General features: G+C 38.4%; 1 protein-coding gene across 1 annotated transcript; it reads right to left on the bottom strand.

Moving 5' to 3' along the window:
• Positions 1-5,035: 5,035 nt before the first annotated feature.
• Positions 5,036-13,730, bottom strand: ube2s (ubiquitin-conjugating enzyme E2S). The gene is made up of 4 exons (XM_023279893.3): positions 13,555-13,730; positions 8,762-8,909; positions 7,257-7,447; positions 5,036-6,372 (listed from the first exon to the last, which is right to left on the bottom strand). Exons 1-4 carry the CDS (start codon positions 13,555-13,557, stop codon positions 6,010-6,012), a joined length of 705 nt encoding a protein of 234 aa, XP_023135661.1. The 5' UTR covers positions 13,558-13,730; the 3' UTR covers positions 5,036-6,009.
• Positions 13,731-20,595: the final 6,865 nt, after the last annotated feature.

Raw genomic sequence — 20,595 nt, 5'->3', positions numbered from 1 at the left:
CTATAATGACAAAATGCTTCAGTTAGCAGAATATTGGACAAATTATGGACAAATTTGAGTAATTTAGGAAAATTGTCATGATTTAGAACAAAATTTTGATCGATTTTAGACAAATACTGTCAAAAAATTCAAGCAATAAACATGCAGTAATGAAATATTTCATTAAATAAATGGATTCCAGTCAAACAGACTCACTTTGGAAAATTTTTTGCATCGATTTGGAAAAATCTGAGTAATTTTACAAAAATTATAACTCGCATTGGACAATTTTCAAGTAATTTAGACACATTTTGGGCAAATGTGTCACTTTGGACGATTTTCAAGTCATTTTTGATGAGTTTTGAATAATTTTGTGCAATTTTTTTTTACTTCATTTGCAACCAATTTTTATTACCAGATACCAGAGACAATAAAACCCTGGACCTGCTGTATGCAAACATCAAGGATGCATACAGCTCCTCACCCCTCCCCCCACTGGGCCACTCAGATCACAACCTGGTGAGACTGCAGCCCATTTACATACCTATGGTGAAGAAACAACCCCCCACCACCAGGTATGTGAAGAAGTGGTCTGACGAGGCCACTGAGGCGCTGCAGGACTGCTTTGAGACCACAGACTGGGATGTGCTGTGTGGTCCACACGGGGAGGACATTGATGCACTGACAGACACTGTTACGGACTATATCAACTTCTGTGCAGAGAACATCGTACCGACCAGGAAAGTACGGTGTTTCTCTAACAGCAAACCCTGGGTGTCCCTGGAACTGAAGGCCCTGCTGAAGGAGAAGAGGAGGGTCTTTGGATCTGGGGACAAAGAGGAGCTGAGGAGGGTGCAGAAGGAGATAAAGAAGAAGATCAAGGCGGACAAGGCCAGCTACAGGACCAAGATGGAATCTCACCTGCAGGACAATAACACAAGGGAGGTCTGGAGAGACCTGAGATCCATCTCTGGTTACAGCAGAGGCCATGAGAGGGGAGCTGCAGCAGGAGGCCAGGAGTGGATCAATGAGCTGAATCTGTTCTTTAACAGATTTGACTCTGCTCCCACTCCTCCCCCCTCTCATCAAAGCACCGACCAGCCAGCTCCTTCTTCACACCTCAGCTCTCTACCACCAACACCACCAACAGCACCCCTCCTCCCATCCCCGTCTTCTACCACCTCCGGACTCCGCATACAGCCCCATCACCCCTCCTCGTCTCACCCCCCACCACCACCATCACCCCTCCCCCTGCCACCCTCCCCCTGCCTCTCCATAACAGCTGATCAGGTGAGAAGTGAACTTAAAAAGATCAAGACCAGGAAAGCTGCAGGTCCTGATGGAATCAGCTCCAGACTCCTTAGAGACTGTGCAGACCAGCTCTGTCAGGTGCTGCTGCACATCTTTAACCTGAGCCTGAGTCTGGAGAGGGTTCCTCTGTTATGGAAGACTTCCTGCCTGGTTCCTGTCTCTAAGACCAGGAACCCCAGGGAGCCTAACCACTTCAGACCTGTGGCCCTCACTTCTCACCTGATGAAGACCATGGAGAGGATCGTCCTCAAGAACCTCCGTCCCCAGGTGAGCCAGTATCTGGATCCACTGCAGTTCGCCTACCAACCGAACATTGGAGTGGATGATGCAGTGGTCTACCTGCTGCACAGATCACTGACTCACCTGGAGAAACCCAGCAGCACTGTGAGGGTCATGTTCTTTGACTTCTCCAGTGCTTTCAACACCATCCAGCCTTCTCTGCTTAGGGTGAAGCTTGAAGGAGCGGGAGTAGACTGTCACCTGGCTGCTTGGACCATCGACTACCTCACCAATAGACCACAGTACGTGAGGCTTCAGGACTGTGTGTCTGATGTGGTAGTCAGCAGCATGGGGGCCCCACAGGGGACAGTGCTCTCCCCCTTTCTCTTCACCCTGTACACATCGGACTTCCACTACAACTCTGGGAGCTGTCACCTCCAGAAGTTCTCCGATGATACAGCCATTGTTGGGTATCTGAGGGGGACGAGAGGAAGTACAGGATGGTCATCTCTGACTTTGTGGACTGGTGTGAGCGAAACCATCTGCAGCTCAACGCCAGTAAGACGAAGGAGATGATCGTGGACTTCCGCAGGAGGAGGACACCCCGGACTGCACCGGTGAACATCCAGGGTTTGGACATTGACATGGTGGACACATACAAATACCTGGGTGTTCACCTCAACAACAAACTGGACTGGACACACAATACAGAGGTCCTGTACAAGAAGGGCCAAAGTCGTCTCCACCTGCTGAGGAGACTGAGGTCCTTTGGAGTGTGCAGGACTCTGCTCAGGACATTTTATGACTCTGTGGTAGCGTCTGCTATTTTCTATGCAGTGGTCTGCTGGGGAGCAGGGAGCACTGAAAGGGACAGAAAGAGACTAAACAGACTGGTCAGGAGGGCTGGTTCTGTCCTGGACTGTTCCCTGGACTCCATAGAGGAGGTGGGTGAGAGGAGGATGTTGTCAAAGCTCACATCCATCATGGACAATCCCTCTCACCCACTGCATGACACTGTGGGGTCTTTAAGCAGCTCCTTCAGCAGCAGACTGAGACATCCACCCTGCAAGAAAGAGCGCTATCGCAGGTCCTTCATCCCATCTGCTATAAGACTTTACAACATCAGCATCACTGGCTGATGTTAACATAAACTGGACTATATCATTACCACCCCAAACCATAAAATTTGCACAGACATTCTTGCACTGCACATCTTTGCACTTTTAAACTTTATTTTTATTTTTATTTTTTCTGTTAAAAATTTTGCCACCCGTGTATATATTGTAAATAAAGCTGCTGTAACAATGTAAATTTCCCCTGGAGTGGGGAGAAATAAAGAACTTTATCTTTATCTTTATCTTATCTATCTTTATTCATTATTTTGTAAAATAATGCAAACAATAAAAATAAAATTGTAAAATACTGCATTAAACTAATACCAGTGAAACAGACTCATTTTGAACAGATTTTGATACAAAATTTGTTTCAATTTCGACAAAAAATGTTAGTAATTTTGGAAAATTTTAACCTCACTTTGGACTATTTGGTCAAATTTGAAATAAGTTTAACGAGGTTTTAATTATTCAGGACAAATTGAGAGATTTTATACAAGTTTTAAACCATTTTGGACAAACTGTCAGAAGATTCCAGCAATAAACATAAAATTATAAAATATTATATGAAATAAATGGATTCTAGTCAAACAGACTCACTTTGAACAAATTTTGCATCAATTTAGACAAAAATGTAGAATAATTTTGAATACAATTTTAACTCACTCAAATTTTGACTCAAATTTTCAGTAATTTCTGACATATTTTAGACACATTTTGACTAATTTTAGTGTTATTTTAGACAAATTTTGAGATTTTTTTTAGAAATGTTGAGAATTTTTTGCAATTTTGAGAATTTTTTGCATCATTGTTGGATTTTTTAAGATTCATTTTGGAATTATTTCGAACAAATGAAGTGATTTTGTACAATTTTCATGTTATTTTAGACAAATTTAGAATAATTTTGGACAAATCTTGAGTTTTTTTGGAATTTTGCGAAATTTTTGGCAATTTTAGAAAATTTTGCCCACATTTTGGATTTCTTTTAAATACATTTTTGAAATTTTAAAAAAAAAAATATTTAGAACAAATTGAGGAATTTCGTACAATTTTCACATCATTTTGCAGAAAATTTCAGAAATTCTGTCCATTTTTGAACTTGTTTTGGACATTTTTGGCCGTTTATGGACAAATCTTGAGTCATTTTTTTCATTCTGGTTTCCACTTGTGGAGAAATTGTGTGATGTTGTTCTTTGGATGTTCTCCTGCTGGAATATTCCTTTTCTTCATCTGGTTTATATTCAGACCTTCATGCTGCATCTAGAAATGTCATCAATATATAACCCCATATCATCACACTTCCACCTCCGTGCTTCACTGTCAGGACTATTTATTCAATGTGGTAGTCCTGGTCAGGTTCTCACCAAACATCTGGACTCCATCTGAGCCCAACTAGACAGTGAAAGTAGTTCACTGCCTGTGGAGTCATTTTAGGAGCTCTGATTAGTGGTTCTATGACTCCTTCTAGACCTCCTGATTAGTGGTACTATGACTCCTTCTAGACCTCCTGATTAGTGGCACTATGACTCCTTCTAGACCTCCTGATTAGTGGCACTATGACTCCTTCTAGACCTCCTGATTAGTGGCACTATGACTCCTTCTAGACCTCCTGATTAGTGGCACTATGACTCCTTCTAGACCTCCTGATTAGTGGCACTAGGACTCCTTCTAGACCTCCTGATTAGTGGCACTATGACTCCTTCTAGACCTCCTGATTAGTGGCACTATGACTCCTTCTAGACCTCCTGATTAGTGGCACTATGACTCCTTCTAGACCTCCTGATTAGTGGCACTATGACTCCTTCTAGACCTCCTGATTAGTGGTAGTATGACTCCTTCTAGACCTCCTGATTACTGCTGACTCTGTGCTTCACTGGTTTTTAGTTGCTCAATGATCTTCCTGGATCTTTTTCCATCTTTGTCGAGTCTCTCAGTCACATTTTTCACTTCCTCTGTTCAGTTCTGTTCCACGTGGATTCATGATGCAGACATAGATAGACCCAGTCCATAGGTCCACAACTGAGGAAGTTCTGCTGCTCACAGCTCATTTTAGAACCATGTTCACGTAGTTAGACCAACTGTGGACATTTTTTTGGGTCACTTTGGATGATTTTTGTAATTTGGGACACAATTTTAGTCCCTTCTGACAGATTCTGGGTTGTTGTGGATCAATCTGGAGTTATTCTTGACATTTTATACTAGTGTTGGACAGGTTTTGAAGACATTTTAAGTTGTTTTGGACAATTTTTTTGGTCACTTTAGTAATTTTGGACACAATTTTATTCCCTTGGGTTGTTCTAGATCAATCTTGAGCCATTCTTGTTATCTTTACAGTCTTAAAAAAGGGTTTGTTTCTGATCATGTAAAGGAGTTCACTCACTGCATGCAGCGCCAAATACAAGCAAACAGGATCGTTTGTTTTTTCATTTCACTTCTCGTATTTTATTAATTTAAATAATTTAAAATGGACACAAAATATCCAGCCAACAGTCTGCACAGTAACAGGAGTTTCAGAGGCACCTTTTCCATCCAGATTAAGACAGTGCTTCAGTGTGTTTCCTTGGGAAATGTAGACCCGGCATGCGTTCAGAACTGTGAGGAAACCTGCCCGAGAAACCCTGAAAGTGTAACGAGACGAGTCCCGCCGAGCGCTGGAGTCCCCGTCCGTCTGAGCTTTAAGGGACGCAGGCATAGTTGAAGCAACTCTCTTTTGTTTTTTTAATATAAAAGTTACCCTGTTCCCTTACAGCCACTGATCTACGTCTTCACACGACTACGAGACAGCTGAATACGGATATGTCAATTAAAAACGACTTTTGAAAATACTGGACAGTGAAACAGTTTTAGAAAAACCAAACATACAGACTTCCGTCCTATAATCTGCTGCTAACTCTTTCCATACCTTCACTTCAGTCGGATCTAAATATGAAACAGGCGGCTTTAAGATATCGGTGGTTGCAGGATCATTTCATCTGAGCTCAATTTGAAAACCTGACTTTGATTAATCCCGGTTTGGACTGAGCAGTACACAGTACCATCACAGCAAACTGAGCAAGAGACGCTGTAAAAAGATCCAGTCTGAGATCAACAGGAGTCTCATTATAGGACAGACGAGTGTCTTTCATTCGGAATAACTGTGATCTCTGAGGTGAAAAGTGTTTCTGTTTCTTGAAAAAAGAGGAGCGATTGTGTCTGTTGACGTCTTCCGGTATGGAAATAATTAACGAAGCCATGATGGTGAGGCGAGTACAAAGGTGACAGTCCGGGTCGGGGGTAGAAAGAGTCAGAAAAAGGGAACAAAAACTTCGTCAGCACACTTCAATATTTATATTTACACTCTCGCACTCGCACACATACGCACATGCCCACTGAGAATCCGGCCGAGGTATTAAAGTCGCCTCAACGCTCGCTTTTTATCCGCTTTCTTCTTCCCCGCTACGTTGTTGCTGCTACTACTGCTGCTGCTGTTGCTGCTGGTGGTGCTAGCTCCGTTAGCGCCGTTGCCCAGAGCCACCGGCACCGCACTCGGCCCCGCCCTCTTCGTTGGGTCGCCGGCGTGCTTCTTGGGCTGCGGGCCGTCGTTGGGGTCCTGGGGGGCCCCGGACGTACCGCCGGGTCCCCCCATGGCGTGGATCTCTGTGAGCAGACGGGCTCTGGACTCGTACTCTGCATAGTCCTCCAGCAGCAGGCGGCCGGCCTCCTCGTTCAGAGCCGACTCCGGGTTCGGATGGATCAGGAGACACTTGATGGTCTGCAGGGAAGGAAAGGAAAAGATTGATTAAAACTAGTGGTGGGACACAATTTAAAAATTCATCTAATTAATTACAGGCTTTGCAATTAATTAATCGCAATTAACTGCATTTGTGAAATACACCTGAAAAAAAGTAGCAAAATTTTTATATATATATATATATATATATATATATATATATATATATATATATGTGCGTGCGTGTGTGTCTATATATACACACACACACACACAACCATGTGTATATATAAATATACACATATATACATACATATATATATTTACATACATACATATATAGGTGGTGAGACACGATTAAAAACATGCATCTAATTAATTAGAGGCTTTGTAATTCATGAATTGCGATTAATCACATTTTTGTCAAATAGCAAGATTTGACACGACAAGTACATTTTGGTTGATGACTGAATCAATGAATAGACATATACGTGTTTTTAGAATTTAAAAATTATTAAAATTAATACAATCTTAAAATGGGACATGTTTTGATGATTTAAACCCTGGGTTTCGATAAGTTTTTCCACTGTATGAAACGTAACATCAGCATAAGTAGTTCAAGGACGTTCAAAAAGTTGAAAATCCACAGAATCATTCTGTTTTCAGAGTTTCTGGGTCTGATAAATGGTGTCATTTTGATGGTTCTGTTTTTAGGAATATATTTGGACGAGTTTCAAGTCATTTTCGACAGATGTGAGTGACTTTTGTGTATGTTTTGTTGATATCCAGCCAAAGTGCTCCATGATGTACATTAGATAAGCCTGTGAGATGTGGTTGGACACATGAAGCAGGTTAATTAGGACATGGAATGATGACTGAGTTCGTTTGTTGGTATCGATTAATAGAAAACAGTTTAATCTCCTTACCAGTAGGACGTGTCTGAGGCCGAGCTCTGCCTTCCAGTCCCTCTTCAGCACGTTGACACAGATCTCTCCCTTGTGGCCCACGTTGGGGTGAAAAATCTTGGTCAGGAAATACCCCTTGGGTGGAACAGCAGGGAAGTCCTTCCCCAGGACCAGACGCATTCGGAAAACGCCGCCAGCAAACGGAGTTCCCTCTGTCGAAGCATGAAGAATTCATCAGGGAACAGGACAGGGAGAAAAGAGGGTCAGAGAAGTGGCAGGAACGTACGAGAATCAAGTCAGTGACGGGTCAGAACACTGAGATTTACATGAGAAACACCGATAAATACACCTAGACTCATATAATACACAGTTTACTGGACAGCTTCTTTAACACAGAGTCATTTTAGACAAATTCAGTGAGATTTTAACTCACATTCTACCTCGTTTAGGACACATTTTCAGTAACTTTCTTTGATTTTTGAGTCATGTTAGAACAACTGTGATTCATTTCTGCTATTTTAACTCAATTTGGACAAATTCCAAGTCATTTAGGACGTATCTTAACTCGCTTTGGACAAATTTTTAGTCATTTTGAATGAATTTCGAATAGTTAGGAGGATTTTTTTGGGAAACATTTCTAGTCATTTTGGGGGAAAATTTAGTCATAGACATTTTCTATTTAGTTTTTGGCAAATTTTTAATCATTCTGGACAAATTTTGAGTCATTTTGGACAAATTTTGCATTATTTAGGAGGAATTTTGAGTCATTCTGGAAACATTTCTAGTCATTTTGGGGGAAAATTCAGTAAAAAATAGACGTTTTCTGTTTGTTTTTGGTAAATTTTTAATCATTCTGAATAAATTTTGAGTCATTTTAGAAAAATTTTGCATTATTTAGGAGGACTTGTGAGTCTTTTGGACATTTTGAGTCACTAGAGTGGTTTTGCACATATTTTACCATGTTTTGGACACATTGAGTCATTTTAGAAAAAATGTGATTCTTTTTTGGACAGATTTTGCTTAATTGTAGACATCTTAACTCACTTTGGACAAATTTTTAGTCATTTTGGACTAATTTTGCATTATTTAGGAGGAATTTTGAGTCATTTTGGAAACATTTCTAGTCATTTTGGGGGGAAAAAGGGAGTAATATTAGATGTTTTTTGACAAATTTTGCATCATTGAGGAGAATACATGAGTCATTTAAGAGAAATGTCAAATCAAGTAGGAGAAATTTTGGACATTTTAAATTTATTTCTGGCAAAAATTCATGTTCGGAAATATTTGTAGTCATTTTGGGGAAAGAATGGCGTAATCTTGGACGTTTTATATATATATATATATATATATATATATATATATATATATATATATATATATATATATATATATATATATATATATATATATATATATATATATATATATATATATATGCATCTCCTCAATGATGCATATATATATATGAGAAACAACAACTGTTTTAAAGACAACAAAAAATGCCCCTGCCACGGTGCGACCCCTACCTGGTCCTTCGATGGCCGTGTGGAGTTCAGTGATGTCTTCTTCACTGGGGTAAATCTTGATGCCCTCAGGTGGGTCTGCTGCTAAAGCTGAAACCTCTTTGTAGACCAAGCGAAGAACATGAGGGGGCAAATTCTCCACATTGGAGTTCTGGAAGGAGACGACACCTCAGGACGTTATTATGAACCAACACAGTGGAAGAGCAAGAAAACACACCTTTAAATTAAAGAGGGGAGGTACACACACCATATACACAATATAAACACACTTTTAAATTAAAGAGGGGAGGTACACACACCCTATACACAATATAAACACACTTTTAAATTAAAGAGGGGAGGTACACACACCATATACACAATATAAACACACCTTTAAATTAAAGAGGGGAGGTACACACACCATATACACAATATAAACACACTTTTAAATTAAAGAGGGGAGGTACACACACCATATACACAGTATAAACACACCTTTAAATTAAAGAGGGGAGGTACACACACCCTATACACAATATAAACACACCTTTAAATTAAAGACGGGAGGTACACACACCATATACACAATATAAACACACCTTTAAATTAAAGAGGGGAGGTACACACACCATATACACAGTATAAACACACCTTTAAATTAAAGACGGGAGGTACACACACCCTATACACAATATAAACACACCTTTAAATTAAAGACGGGAGGTACACACACCATATACACAATATAAACACACCTTTAAATTAAAGAGGGGAGGTACACACACCATATACACAGTATAAACACACCTTTAAATTAAAGACGGGAGGTACACACACCCTATACACAATATAAACACACCTTTAAATTAAAGAGGGGAGGTACACACACCATATACACAATATAAACACACCTTTAAATTAAAGACGGGAGGTACACACACCATATACACAATATAAACACACCTTTAAATTAAAGAGGGGAGGTACACACACCCTATACACAATATAAACACACCTTTAAAGAGGGGAGGTACACACACCCTATACACAATATAAACACACTTTTAAAGAGGGGAGGTACACACACCATATACACAATATAAACACACCTTTAAATTAAAGACGGGAGGTACACACACCCTATACACAATATAAACACACTTTTAAAGAGGGGAGGTACACACACCCTATACACAATATAAACACACCTTTAAATTAAAGACGGGAGGTACACACACCCTATACACAATATAAACACACTTTTAAATTAAAGACGGGAGGTACACACACCATATACACAATATAAACACACCTTTAAAGAGGGGAGGTACACACACCATATACACAATATAAACACACCTTTAAAGAGGGGAGGTACACACACCCTATACACAATATAAACACATCTTTAAATTAAAGAGGGGAGGTACACACACCCTATACACAATATAAATACACTTTTAAATTAAAGAGGGGAGGTACACACACCATATACACAATATAAATACACTTTTAAATTAAAGAGGGGAGGTACACACACCATATACACAATATAAATACACTTTTAAATTAAAGAGGGGAGGTACACACACCCTATACACAATATAAATACACCTTTAAATTAAAGACGGGAGGTACACACACCATATACACAATATAAATACACTTTTAAATTAAAGACGGGAGGTACACACACCCTATACACAATATAAATACACCTTTAAATTAAAGAGGGGAGGTACACACACCCTATACACAATATAAACACACCTTTAAAGAGGGGAGGTACACACACCATATACACAACATAAGCAAGAAAAACACAAGGACTCTAAGAACACAAATGTAAGAATATTTACACGAACACACTGAGTTTCGTCCACATATGCAGCAAAATTACTTCATTCATTGTTTTGTGTTTCGTTTTTGTTGTTTTGTTTGACGCCTTGGTCATTTTTTTTGTCACTGTAACTTTTTAAAAAATTTTTTGTCTCATTTTTGTCTTGTGTCGTTTGTCTCATTTTTTGTCATTTTGTTTCTCGCTTTTGTCGTTTTGTGTCTCGTTTTTGTAATATTTTGTCCTGTTTTTGGCCTTTTAGACAGTAAAATACCATATTATTCAGCTCCAGACATCTGTGACTAAATGTTGTGTTTCTTTGTAGACACTAGTAGGGGCTTTCGACCAAAGAGCACCAGGTGCTAGGTTGGTTCAAAGTTGAGAGCCAGTGCTTTTTTGGTTCAAATCTCGTGCCGCCCCAGAACGGGTTTGTGTTTCCATTCGGAAGGAGCAAAGTTGGAGCTGCGTCATTGCGCCACCACAAAACGTGTGTACGTACTGCGTACGTAGCCGTTCAACAGTGTTCACGCCGTACGGAAACCCACACAACAACAATGGAGGACTTCATTGGAGTGGTGTTCATGGCTTTACTAGTGTGTCTCGCCATCGCTGAACAGCAAAACCTTCTGTTAGGGGTTACCCATCGGCGTCGCCGTTCCAATGCCCGGCGATCACGTTTGAGAAGAAAGGTAATTATCAAAGACGTTTGGATACTTAACAGTAAACGTGCTAGCGTTAGCTTAGCTACTTAGCTTCGACTACGCTTGCATTGATTACTTAGCGGTTAAACGCGCAATAAGTTGATGACCATATCTATGTTTATCTTTTTAGATGTTTTTAGATGTCACCCCGCCCTCTGCCCGTGACATGCTCGGCTCTCAACTCTGGCCAAGTCTGGCCCAGCAACGAGTTGGTGCCCGAAAAAACCCCAGTTTTTGGAGCCCGGAGCCGCAGCTCCGGTGGTGGAAAGACAAAAAACCGGCGCCGAGTCGGGCACTGGCTCCGACTCCGAATGGGCTCCACCCCGGTCGAAAGCCCCTATCTGTGATCTGGAAGTTGTAATGTGGAAATGATAAACTGAGGCTGAATGTTGTTGAAATTAAATGTTGAACATGAGGACACTAAGAACACAAATGTAAGAATATTTACAGGAACACACCGAGTTTCTTCCACATATGCAGCAAAATGAGCAGAAAAACTGAAAAAGAAGGTTTTTTGCCAAAAAGAAATCAGTTTTAAGGAAATAATTCAGCTGCAGAAGGGCAAATATGGACCAAAAACTGTTTCTCCACACCAGGAAGCTGTTAGTTTGACCGTTTAAATCTCCGAATGAGACACAAAATAAAACCTATGCTGGATGTCTTTATCAGCATTTCAGGCTCCAAACGGCTTTTTCACTCAAATATTTCTGATGCAGATGCACTCCTACAGTGATTAATTCTTCCCAAATGGAATTATTCAAGTCATCTGCTAAAAATCCCTGAATTGTTTTTATCAGATTTCAGAAAAAAAAAAAAATAACCCAGTGTCAGTTTTTTGAACATCATGCAGCCCAAGATGATGAGAAGCACATTTTTTTCTACCGACACAAAGATAAACAGTTTGTGGCTTTTTCTCTGACGGATATTGCAAAATATAAATATAAAAAAATATGAAATGCACCCAAAATGGGTTTAAAATGTACAGTAGATGGATGCATTATAATAAAATGGAAAAAATCTATTTAAAAAAAAAAAAAAAAAAGACGACACCGTAACAGCATCTAAGAGATCTGTAATGATTAATGGATTAATCGTCAACTATTTTGACGATGTAATATGGTCTAAACAATCTAAATTCTGTAGTTGCAGTTTCTTAAATGAGAATATTCTGAATATTTTCTAGTTTCTTTCCTCCTCTATGACACTGATAAACATCTTTTTGTTTTTTGAACCATTGAAAAACCAAACAACAAATTAATTACTTCAGAAAATCATCAACAATGAAAACAACTATTAATTTCTGCCCGTTATCAACATGCTGCACATTCTGCAATCAAGTTAAATTCAGCAATAAATTAAGTAATAATAAGAAAAACAAATCCTGGTTCTGATTCGTTATGTAGATTCTAAACTGCAATAGTTGGAAATTGCTAAGTTTTTCATTTTGTGTTTTCCATTTTTGTGTCCATTTTTTTGTCACTTTGTAACTTTTGTCCATTTTTTTTTGTCATTTTGTTTCTCGCTTTTGTTGTTTTGTGTCTTGTCTTTGTGATATTTTGTCTTATTTTTGTTGTTTTTTGTCTCGTTTGTCCTTTTTTTTGTCGCTTTGTAACTTTTTTGTCTAATTTTTTGTCTCTTTTTTTGCTTTGTTTCGTGTATATTTAGCTATATATCTGTTTCAATGCACACTAGAGCAACCTGGCATCAGGAAAACCCTCCACCAGCATCACTAGAGATCCTCCTTGTTTATCTCTTACTCATATTCTATTAAAAACACGATAGTTTCTATGTTTGGCTCATTTTATTCACATTTATGTTGTATTTATTTGTAAACCGAGCCCTGATGGTGTTCTGGGTTAGCTCCAAAGTTTCACCCTCCACAGCAGCTTGTTGACAATCTCTACTGGAGTCACACTAGTCTTTATTTTAAACTAAAAACCTTCTTATCAGGACAGCCAGATTACACAACAACATTAGCAGGAGGACCGTAGCTTCGGTTAGTCGGTAGGTAACTTTACGTTAGCATCGTTAGCCTAGCTTCATCCAGTTAATGTTAAAGCTGCTTTAAAATGTGTCGTACAGCGGTAATTAAGACAAAAGTATTTTTTAAATCGCATCAATATTGACGGCGAGTCGAAATACAGACCAGAAACTCCAGTAAATAGACACAACCCAAATAAATTTAAATTTAAAAAGCATCGACGGCTGACGACAGCTAACCAGCTAGCAGCTAGTCCCGTTAGCAAACGAGACCGGAGCTCGGTCCTCGGTCTTACCATCTTCAAAAAGCCGATCTGCTGAGCGGGTGGAGGTCCGGCTGGAGTCGGAGAGAAGGAGCCTGTTCCGTTAAATGTCTGGAAAAAAGTAGATTTGATGGAAACTTCGCCGGCTCTCGCTGCTTCTTTTCTTCGTTACGTTGACACAGGAACAAAAACACGATCCCCAGTTAAACCTACTGCGACCGACCAATGGGCGTCTTAGTGACATGGCACGTCACAAGCACTGAGCCAATCACAATGCGGTATTTTCCTTTCGTCACGGCGGGGAGCCCTATCAGCCCGAGAGAGTGAAAAATATGAGCGATGACGGGCGCTGATTGGTCCGTTTGAAAAACGCACAGCCTTGATCAATACTGGAGACACATCTGTTGTATTTCACACAATATACGGATGTTGAATTGAATAAAGTAAATGTAGATGCGTAGTAAAATAACAAGCATATTCTCCAAACTACACGGAAATAATAAAACTGATAATACAGATGCTTATCTTCAAATCTAAAACTGAAAACATAAACTTTCAAGAGACCTGACATTTACCTTGAAAGTATACAGCCAGTAGTGAGTACAGCCTTGTGCACTCGAATGTGAAAAGATTATAAATTTAACCACCTCTCAATAACTGTATGAAATCATTTAAATATAAATACTTTACAAAGACTTTACAAAAATTCAGCCCCAAAGTAGAAACTCAAAGAACCAAAGTGAATCCAGCTGTAATCATTTAATCCTCCTGTTGTCTTCATTTACGGGAACCAAAAAAAGTTGTTCTCTTGTCTGTAAAAAAATCCAAAAACTCATCAAAAAATTCTCCAAATTTATCAAAATTTGCAAAATCGTCAGGAAGAAAATTCAAAAAATTCCTTAAAAGTTTCCCTTAAAAGTTTAATTAAAAAAAAAAATCCCCAAATTTGGCAAGAAATAAAAATTGAAAAAAATAAAAAAATAAAAAACATAGATGAATAAAAATCTTCCCAAAAAACTCCTAAAAATATCTAAAGTGATTATATATATATCAGTAAAAGTTTTAATATTTTCTTTAAGAACAATCAAAAAAAAAACAAACAAAATCCAGCAAAATTCGGTGGATTTTGGTAGATTTTTTTCTGAATGTTCTTAAAGAAACATTTTTTAACATTTCTTTTTTTTCCACCAAAAATGCTCAAAAACTTCCCAAAAATGTTGAAAATGTGGAAGTTTTCACGATGGATTTTTTTTTCTCCACATTTTCACACTTTAAAATGGGTCAATTTGACTCGCAGGACGATACGAGGGTTAATCTAAAATGAGTCCAGCTGTGATTTCCAATCAATCCAACCATAAAGAAAAAACTGCCGTTGTGCTTTACTGCCAGGACTACGCATACACTGTGGTAGTCCTGGTCAGGTTCACAACAAACGTGCTGGACTCCATCTGAACTCAATGAAGTTATCTTGGTTTCATGATTCTTCAATGAGCAGCAGAACTTCCTCAGTTGTGGACCTATGGACTGGGTCTATCTATATCTGCATCATGGCTCCACATGGAAAAGAATTGAACAGAGGAAGAGAAAAATGTGACTGAGAGACTCGACAAAGATGGAAAAAGATCCAGGAAGATCAGTGAGCAACTAAAAACCAGTGAAGCACAGAGTCAGCAGTAATCAGGAGGTCTAGAAGGAGTCATACTACCACTAATAAGGAGGTCTAGAAGGAGTCATAGCACCACTAATCAGGAGGTCTAGAAGGAGTCATAGTCCCACTAATCAGGAGGTCTAGAAGGAGTCATAGTACCACTAATCAGTAGGTGTAGAAGGAGTCATAGTACCACTAATCAGGAGGTCTAGAAGGAGTCATAGTTCCACTAATCAGGAGGTCTAGAAGGAGTCATAGTACCACTAATCAGGAGGTCTAGAAGGAGTCATAGTACCACTAATCAGGAGGTCTAGGGGTCATAGTACCACTAATCAGTAGGTGTAGAAGGAGTCATAGTACCACTAATCAGGAGGTATAGAAGGAGTCATAGTTCCACTAATCAGGAGGTCTAGAAGGAGTCATAGTACCACTAATCAGGAGGTCTATAAGTAGTCATAGTACCACTAATCAGGAGGTCTAGAAGGAGTCATAGTACCACTAATCAGGAGGTCTAGAAGGAGTCATAGTTCCACTAATCAGGAGGTCTAGAAGGAGTCATAGTACCACTAATCAGGAGGTATAGAAGGAGTCATAGTACCACTAATCAGGAGGTCTAGAAGGAGTCATAGTACCACTAATCAGGAGGTCTAGAAGGAGTCATAGTACCACTAATCAGGAGGTCTAGAAGGAGTCATAGTTCCACTAATCAGGAGGTCTAGAAGGAGTCATAGTACCACTAATCAGGAGGTCTAGAAGGAGTCATAGTACCACTAATCAGGAGGTCAAGAAGGAGTCATAGTACCACTAATCAGGAGGTCTAGAAGGAGTCATAGTTCCACTAATCAGAGCTCCTAAAATGACTCCACAGACAATGAACTACTTTCTCCATCCAGCTGTAAAAACAGACAGCAGCTGCTTCAGACTTGGTTCAGGGGTTCTCAATGGAAACCAGAGTTAGTGTGAAGCTCAGACAGTGTGAAGGAACCTTCAGAACATCAACCTCTATGGACGGAGGACAAGAACTAAACCTGGTTGCTGAAGAACATGAGAAGAAGCCTGATGGATGCTGGTGAACATTCTTTGGTCAGATGAAGATCAATGAGCTGGTGTCCAAAATGCGGCCCGTGGGCCAAAAGCAGTCCTCCAGAGGGTCCAATCCAGCCTTCAAAGTGTAAAAACTCCAGAGAAGACATTAACTGCAGATTGGAACGTTACTGAGCTGCAGAATATTTCATCAGTGTAGAGAATAATTTGACTGAATTCATAACTACAGCTTATCTGAAAGCATCCAAATGGAAACTTCAGATGCAGCTTGGCGGAGAAGATAAAGGCCGACGTTCACAGGAGCAGACGGACCACAAAGACGTAAACAACAAAAACGTTCGTTCTCCGTCGCCGTGCAAACAACAATCACCTCACAAAACACCAGCATTCAGTGTAAATCAGTAGAACGTGGTGTCTGGAGGTTGTTTTTGAATATTATACACCACAGAACCTGCTCAGGCTTCAGTGTCACCGTTTAAATCTACTGAAATATACATATCTAATGTGTTATAGATGATTTGTGCCAATTTTTTTCATAAAAGCGTGAAACTTGGTGCACTTCTACAGTTTGTTGAGCCAAAATGATTTGTTTTTAACACAAAGACACCACAAAAGAGGCACAAATCTCCAGCTAGTCTTAATTTTACAGGGCTCCAGACTGCGACTAAATGCTCGCATTTTGCGACTAAAATTTGAGACAGTGAGTTAATTTTTCATCTACTTGTGCATGTGCGACCAGTAAATTTGCCGATTTTTTTTTTTATTATTATTGAATATTTTTAGTTGCTGACAAACTTCTGCTCCACACTTCAGGCCAGTAGTTGACGGTAATGAAATGAGCTGGTTTGCTAACCCACATTAACTCCAAAAGAAGAAGAAGGCGGGTCAGTGTGTGTGAGAGCAGTGAAGCTCCTGATGTTTCTCAAAGCCTTTATTTACATTCAGCCGTCAGCCTTATTTTGAAAATAATTCCCCTTTCTGTCCTTCCCTCCTTCCTTCAGGAAACACCATCAGAACTTGTCTCCATTCCAGCTGCTTCTCAGTTTAGACACATCCTTTACTAGACAGCAACAGCTGGAACTGTTTTCTTTCATCTTTACGTGAATTTTCGGACTTTTCGCCTTCATCATGTCAAGAAACCACTTCTTAGATAAACACTTCCTGTGCCGCTGGAATGGTGACAAAATAAAAGCCCACAACATTAAAAATACACCTTCAAAATAAAAGCCTGGAGGGAACGATTATTTTAACACTAGCAAAACAAAGGCTTGCCAGAAGTGATGAACCTATCAACAGACCTTTATAAGAGTCATTTACACGTGATTCAGTATAAATACATAACATGCACATGCATAACACACGCCTGTGCTCAGTGCAAGGTCATTTTTTATTAAAGATTACATCCGTCAGAAATGATACGTCAACTGAACAGCCTTGGAGGAGGACTGAGCTCTCTGAGTGCTTTTCTTGCTGTGTCAACTGTTGCACAATAAAATGTGAATTGAAAACATTATAGTTTCTGCATTTATTGTTCAAGTATTTATGAGTAATACAGTGAAAATGAGAGGAAATGTGAATATATACTTGCAAGTCGATTTTGGTGTGCGCCCCTAAATTTTCTGCTCGTGCTCCTAAAATTTTAAGTTAGGGGCCGCTGTGCTCCTAGGAAAAAACGTTAGTCTGGAGCCCTGTTTTAGCGCAGGAATCAGTGTTTAGAGACAGAAGAATTACAATACACTATAAATTTCAACCACAAATAATCAGTCAAAACGACATTGTTCATGTCTGTAATTTTAATCCCAGATATTAAATGTTTAACAGCTTGTCAGAAACATCCATAACAGGGGTGTCCAACATGAGGCCCGTGGGCCACCAGCGGTCCTCCAGAGGGTCCAATCCGGCCCTCAAAGTGTAAAAATTACAGAGAGGACATTAACTGCAGATTGTAAATTAGTAAAACTATAAATTTAAAATCATTTCTAGACCATGACAAGTTCAGAAAATAAAACTTTTGATTGTTCATTTGTCATTTTGTATCTCATTTTTGTCATTTTATGTCTTGTGTTTGTCGTTTTGTGTCTTGTTTTTGTTATTGTGTCTCTTGTCGTTTTTTCTCGTTTTTGTCGTTTTGTGCCATTTTTGGAATATTTTGTCCTGTTATTGTCTTTTTTGTCTGACTTCTGTCATTTTTATGTTTCTTTGTAATTTTTTTGTCTATTTTGTTTTGTGTTGTCTCATTTTTGTTGCTTTTCCATTTTTTGTCACTTTGTAACTTTATTAAATTTTGTCTCTTTGTTTTGTTTTGTCTCATTTTTTGACGTTTTGTGTCCGGTTTTTGTTGTTTTGCGTCTCGTTTTTGACGTTCTGTCTCGTTTTTGTTGTTTTGTGTCTTGTTTTTGTCATTTTCTGTCTCGTTTTTGACATTTTGTGTCTCGTTTTTGTCGTTTTGTGTCTCATTTTTGTTGTTTGTGTCTTGCTTTTGTCGTTTTCTGGCTTGTTTTTGGCATTTTGTGGTGTTTTTGTCATTTTGTGTCTCATTCTTGTCGTTCTGTGTCTTGTTTTTGTTGTTTTGTTTCTCATTTTTGTATACTTTATCTTGTTTTTGTCTCTTTTGACATCCAGACTTGGTTGTACTACATCTGGAGACAACAAAATTACAATACTCAATAAATTTCAACTACAAATAATCATTCAAAAGAACATTGTTGGTGTCTGTTATTTTAATTCCAGATATTAAATGTTACACAGCTTGTCAGAAACACCCACAACGTCATCAAAAATAATTTAAAAAAAACTCTGTGAGCCTGAGCAGACGCTCTGAAGCTGCAGGAAAAGCCCCCTTCGCTGCACCGAGGACACAGTGTTCCTGCTGAAATTGCTCTTAATACCTGCTACCGAGTTTAGTACAGTAAATGTGAAAGACGCTGTGATGATTCAGTTTACTACCCAGATAAATATCCAGCTTGTCACGACTTCAGACATTCATTTACACACACATGGAGGAGATCAAGCTTTAAACAAACCAGGAGCTCCTGTCGTTTTAGAACATTTCAGTATGTTATTAATAAATCATGAATCAGGATAAAAACATTCATTATATCATGAATCCAGACTCACCTCTGTGTTCTTAAACATCCAACAAATGGAGGCTAATTTTCAATATGAAACTCCTTTATGTGATGTTTTAGGGTCCTTCGAGGTATCAGCTGTTCAAAATCTGTAATCTATATTTATGATCGTGTTTCTGGAATTTGGTCATTTTGATTTACGGTGGATTTACTTTGACTAACAGGTTTCTTCTGGCTGGAAATGGAATAAACAAGTAAAATACAGTATAAGACATTGTGGAAATGTAGTGATTGAATAAAAAGGTGTACACCACTTTATTTTTTTCAAATATTCAAATATAGATATGTTTATTTTTTTATTTCAAGAATCGTCTTAGGAACAGATTTCACAGCTACATTTATTTATTTTGTAGAAATACTATGTGATGACTTAATTATGCAGTGAATTACTTCTGGATTTAATTTTGATTCAGAATTTTTGATTTTATATATATATATATATATATATATATATATATATATATATATATATATATATATATATATATATATATATATATATATATATACATATAAAGTTGCTCTATATTATTTAACCCTCCTGTTGTCCTGCAGGTCAAACTGACCCGTTTTAAAGTTTGAAAATGTAGGGAAAATAATATATTTTCACAGTGAAACTTCTGATGTCCACATTTTCAACATTTTTGGGAAATCTTTGAACATTTTTTGGTGGAAAAAAAGAAATGTTAAAAATGTTTCTTAAGAACATTCACATAAAAATCAACCAAAATCCAGCGAATTTCACTAGATTTCGGTTGAGTTTTATGTGAATGTTCTTAAAGAAAATATTAGAAGTTTTACTGATATATATGGAATCACTTTAGATATTTTTAGGATTTTTGGAAGATTTTGGCTCATTTTTTGAAAATATTTACAAGAATTTTCTTGCCAAATTTGGACAATTTTTTTGATAAAACTTTTATGGGAAACTTTTAAGGAATTATTGGAATTTTCTTCCTGAAGGTTTTGCAAATTTTCAGAAATTTGGGGAATTTTTTGGCTGAATTTTTGGATTTTTTTCAGACAAGGAAACTGTATTTTTTACACACACACACACGCACGCACGCACGCACACACACACACATACACATACACACACACACACACAGATATTTATTTCATGGGGATTCTTTGTTTATTTAATCATGTATTGATTTTTTTTTTTAAGTATTTAATATCGATTAAATGCATTAAAAAGTGGTGTGATGCCAGAGCTGAGCACTAGAGGGCGCTGCTGCTTTAACATAGACTGTG

Source organism: Amphiprion ocellaris, chromosome 9 (genome assembly GCF_022539595.1).
Source record: "Amphiprion ocellaris isolate individual 3 ecotype Okinawa chromosome 9, ASM2253959v1, whole genome shotgun sequence".
In the NCBI taxonomy this organism is placed as follows: Eukaryota; Metazoa; Chordata; class Actinopteri; family Pomacentridae; genus Amphiprion; species Amphiprion ocellaris.
This window is presented reverse-complemented; position numbering and strand designations above follow the sequence as displayed.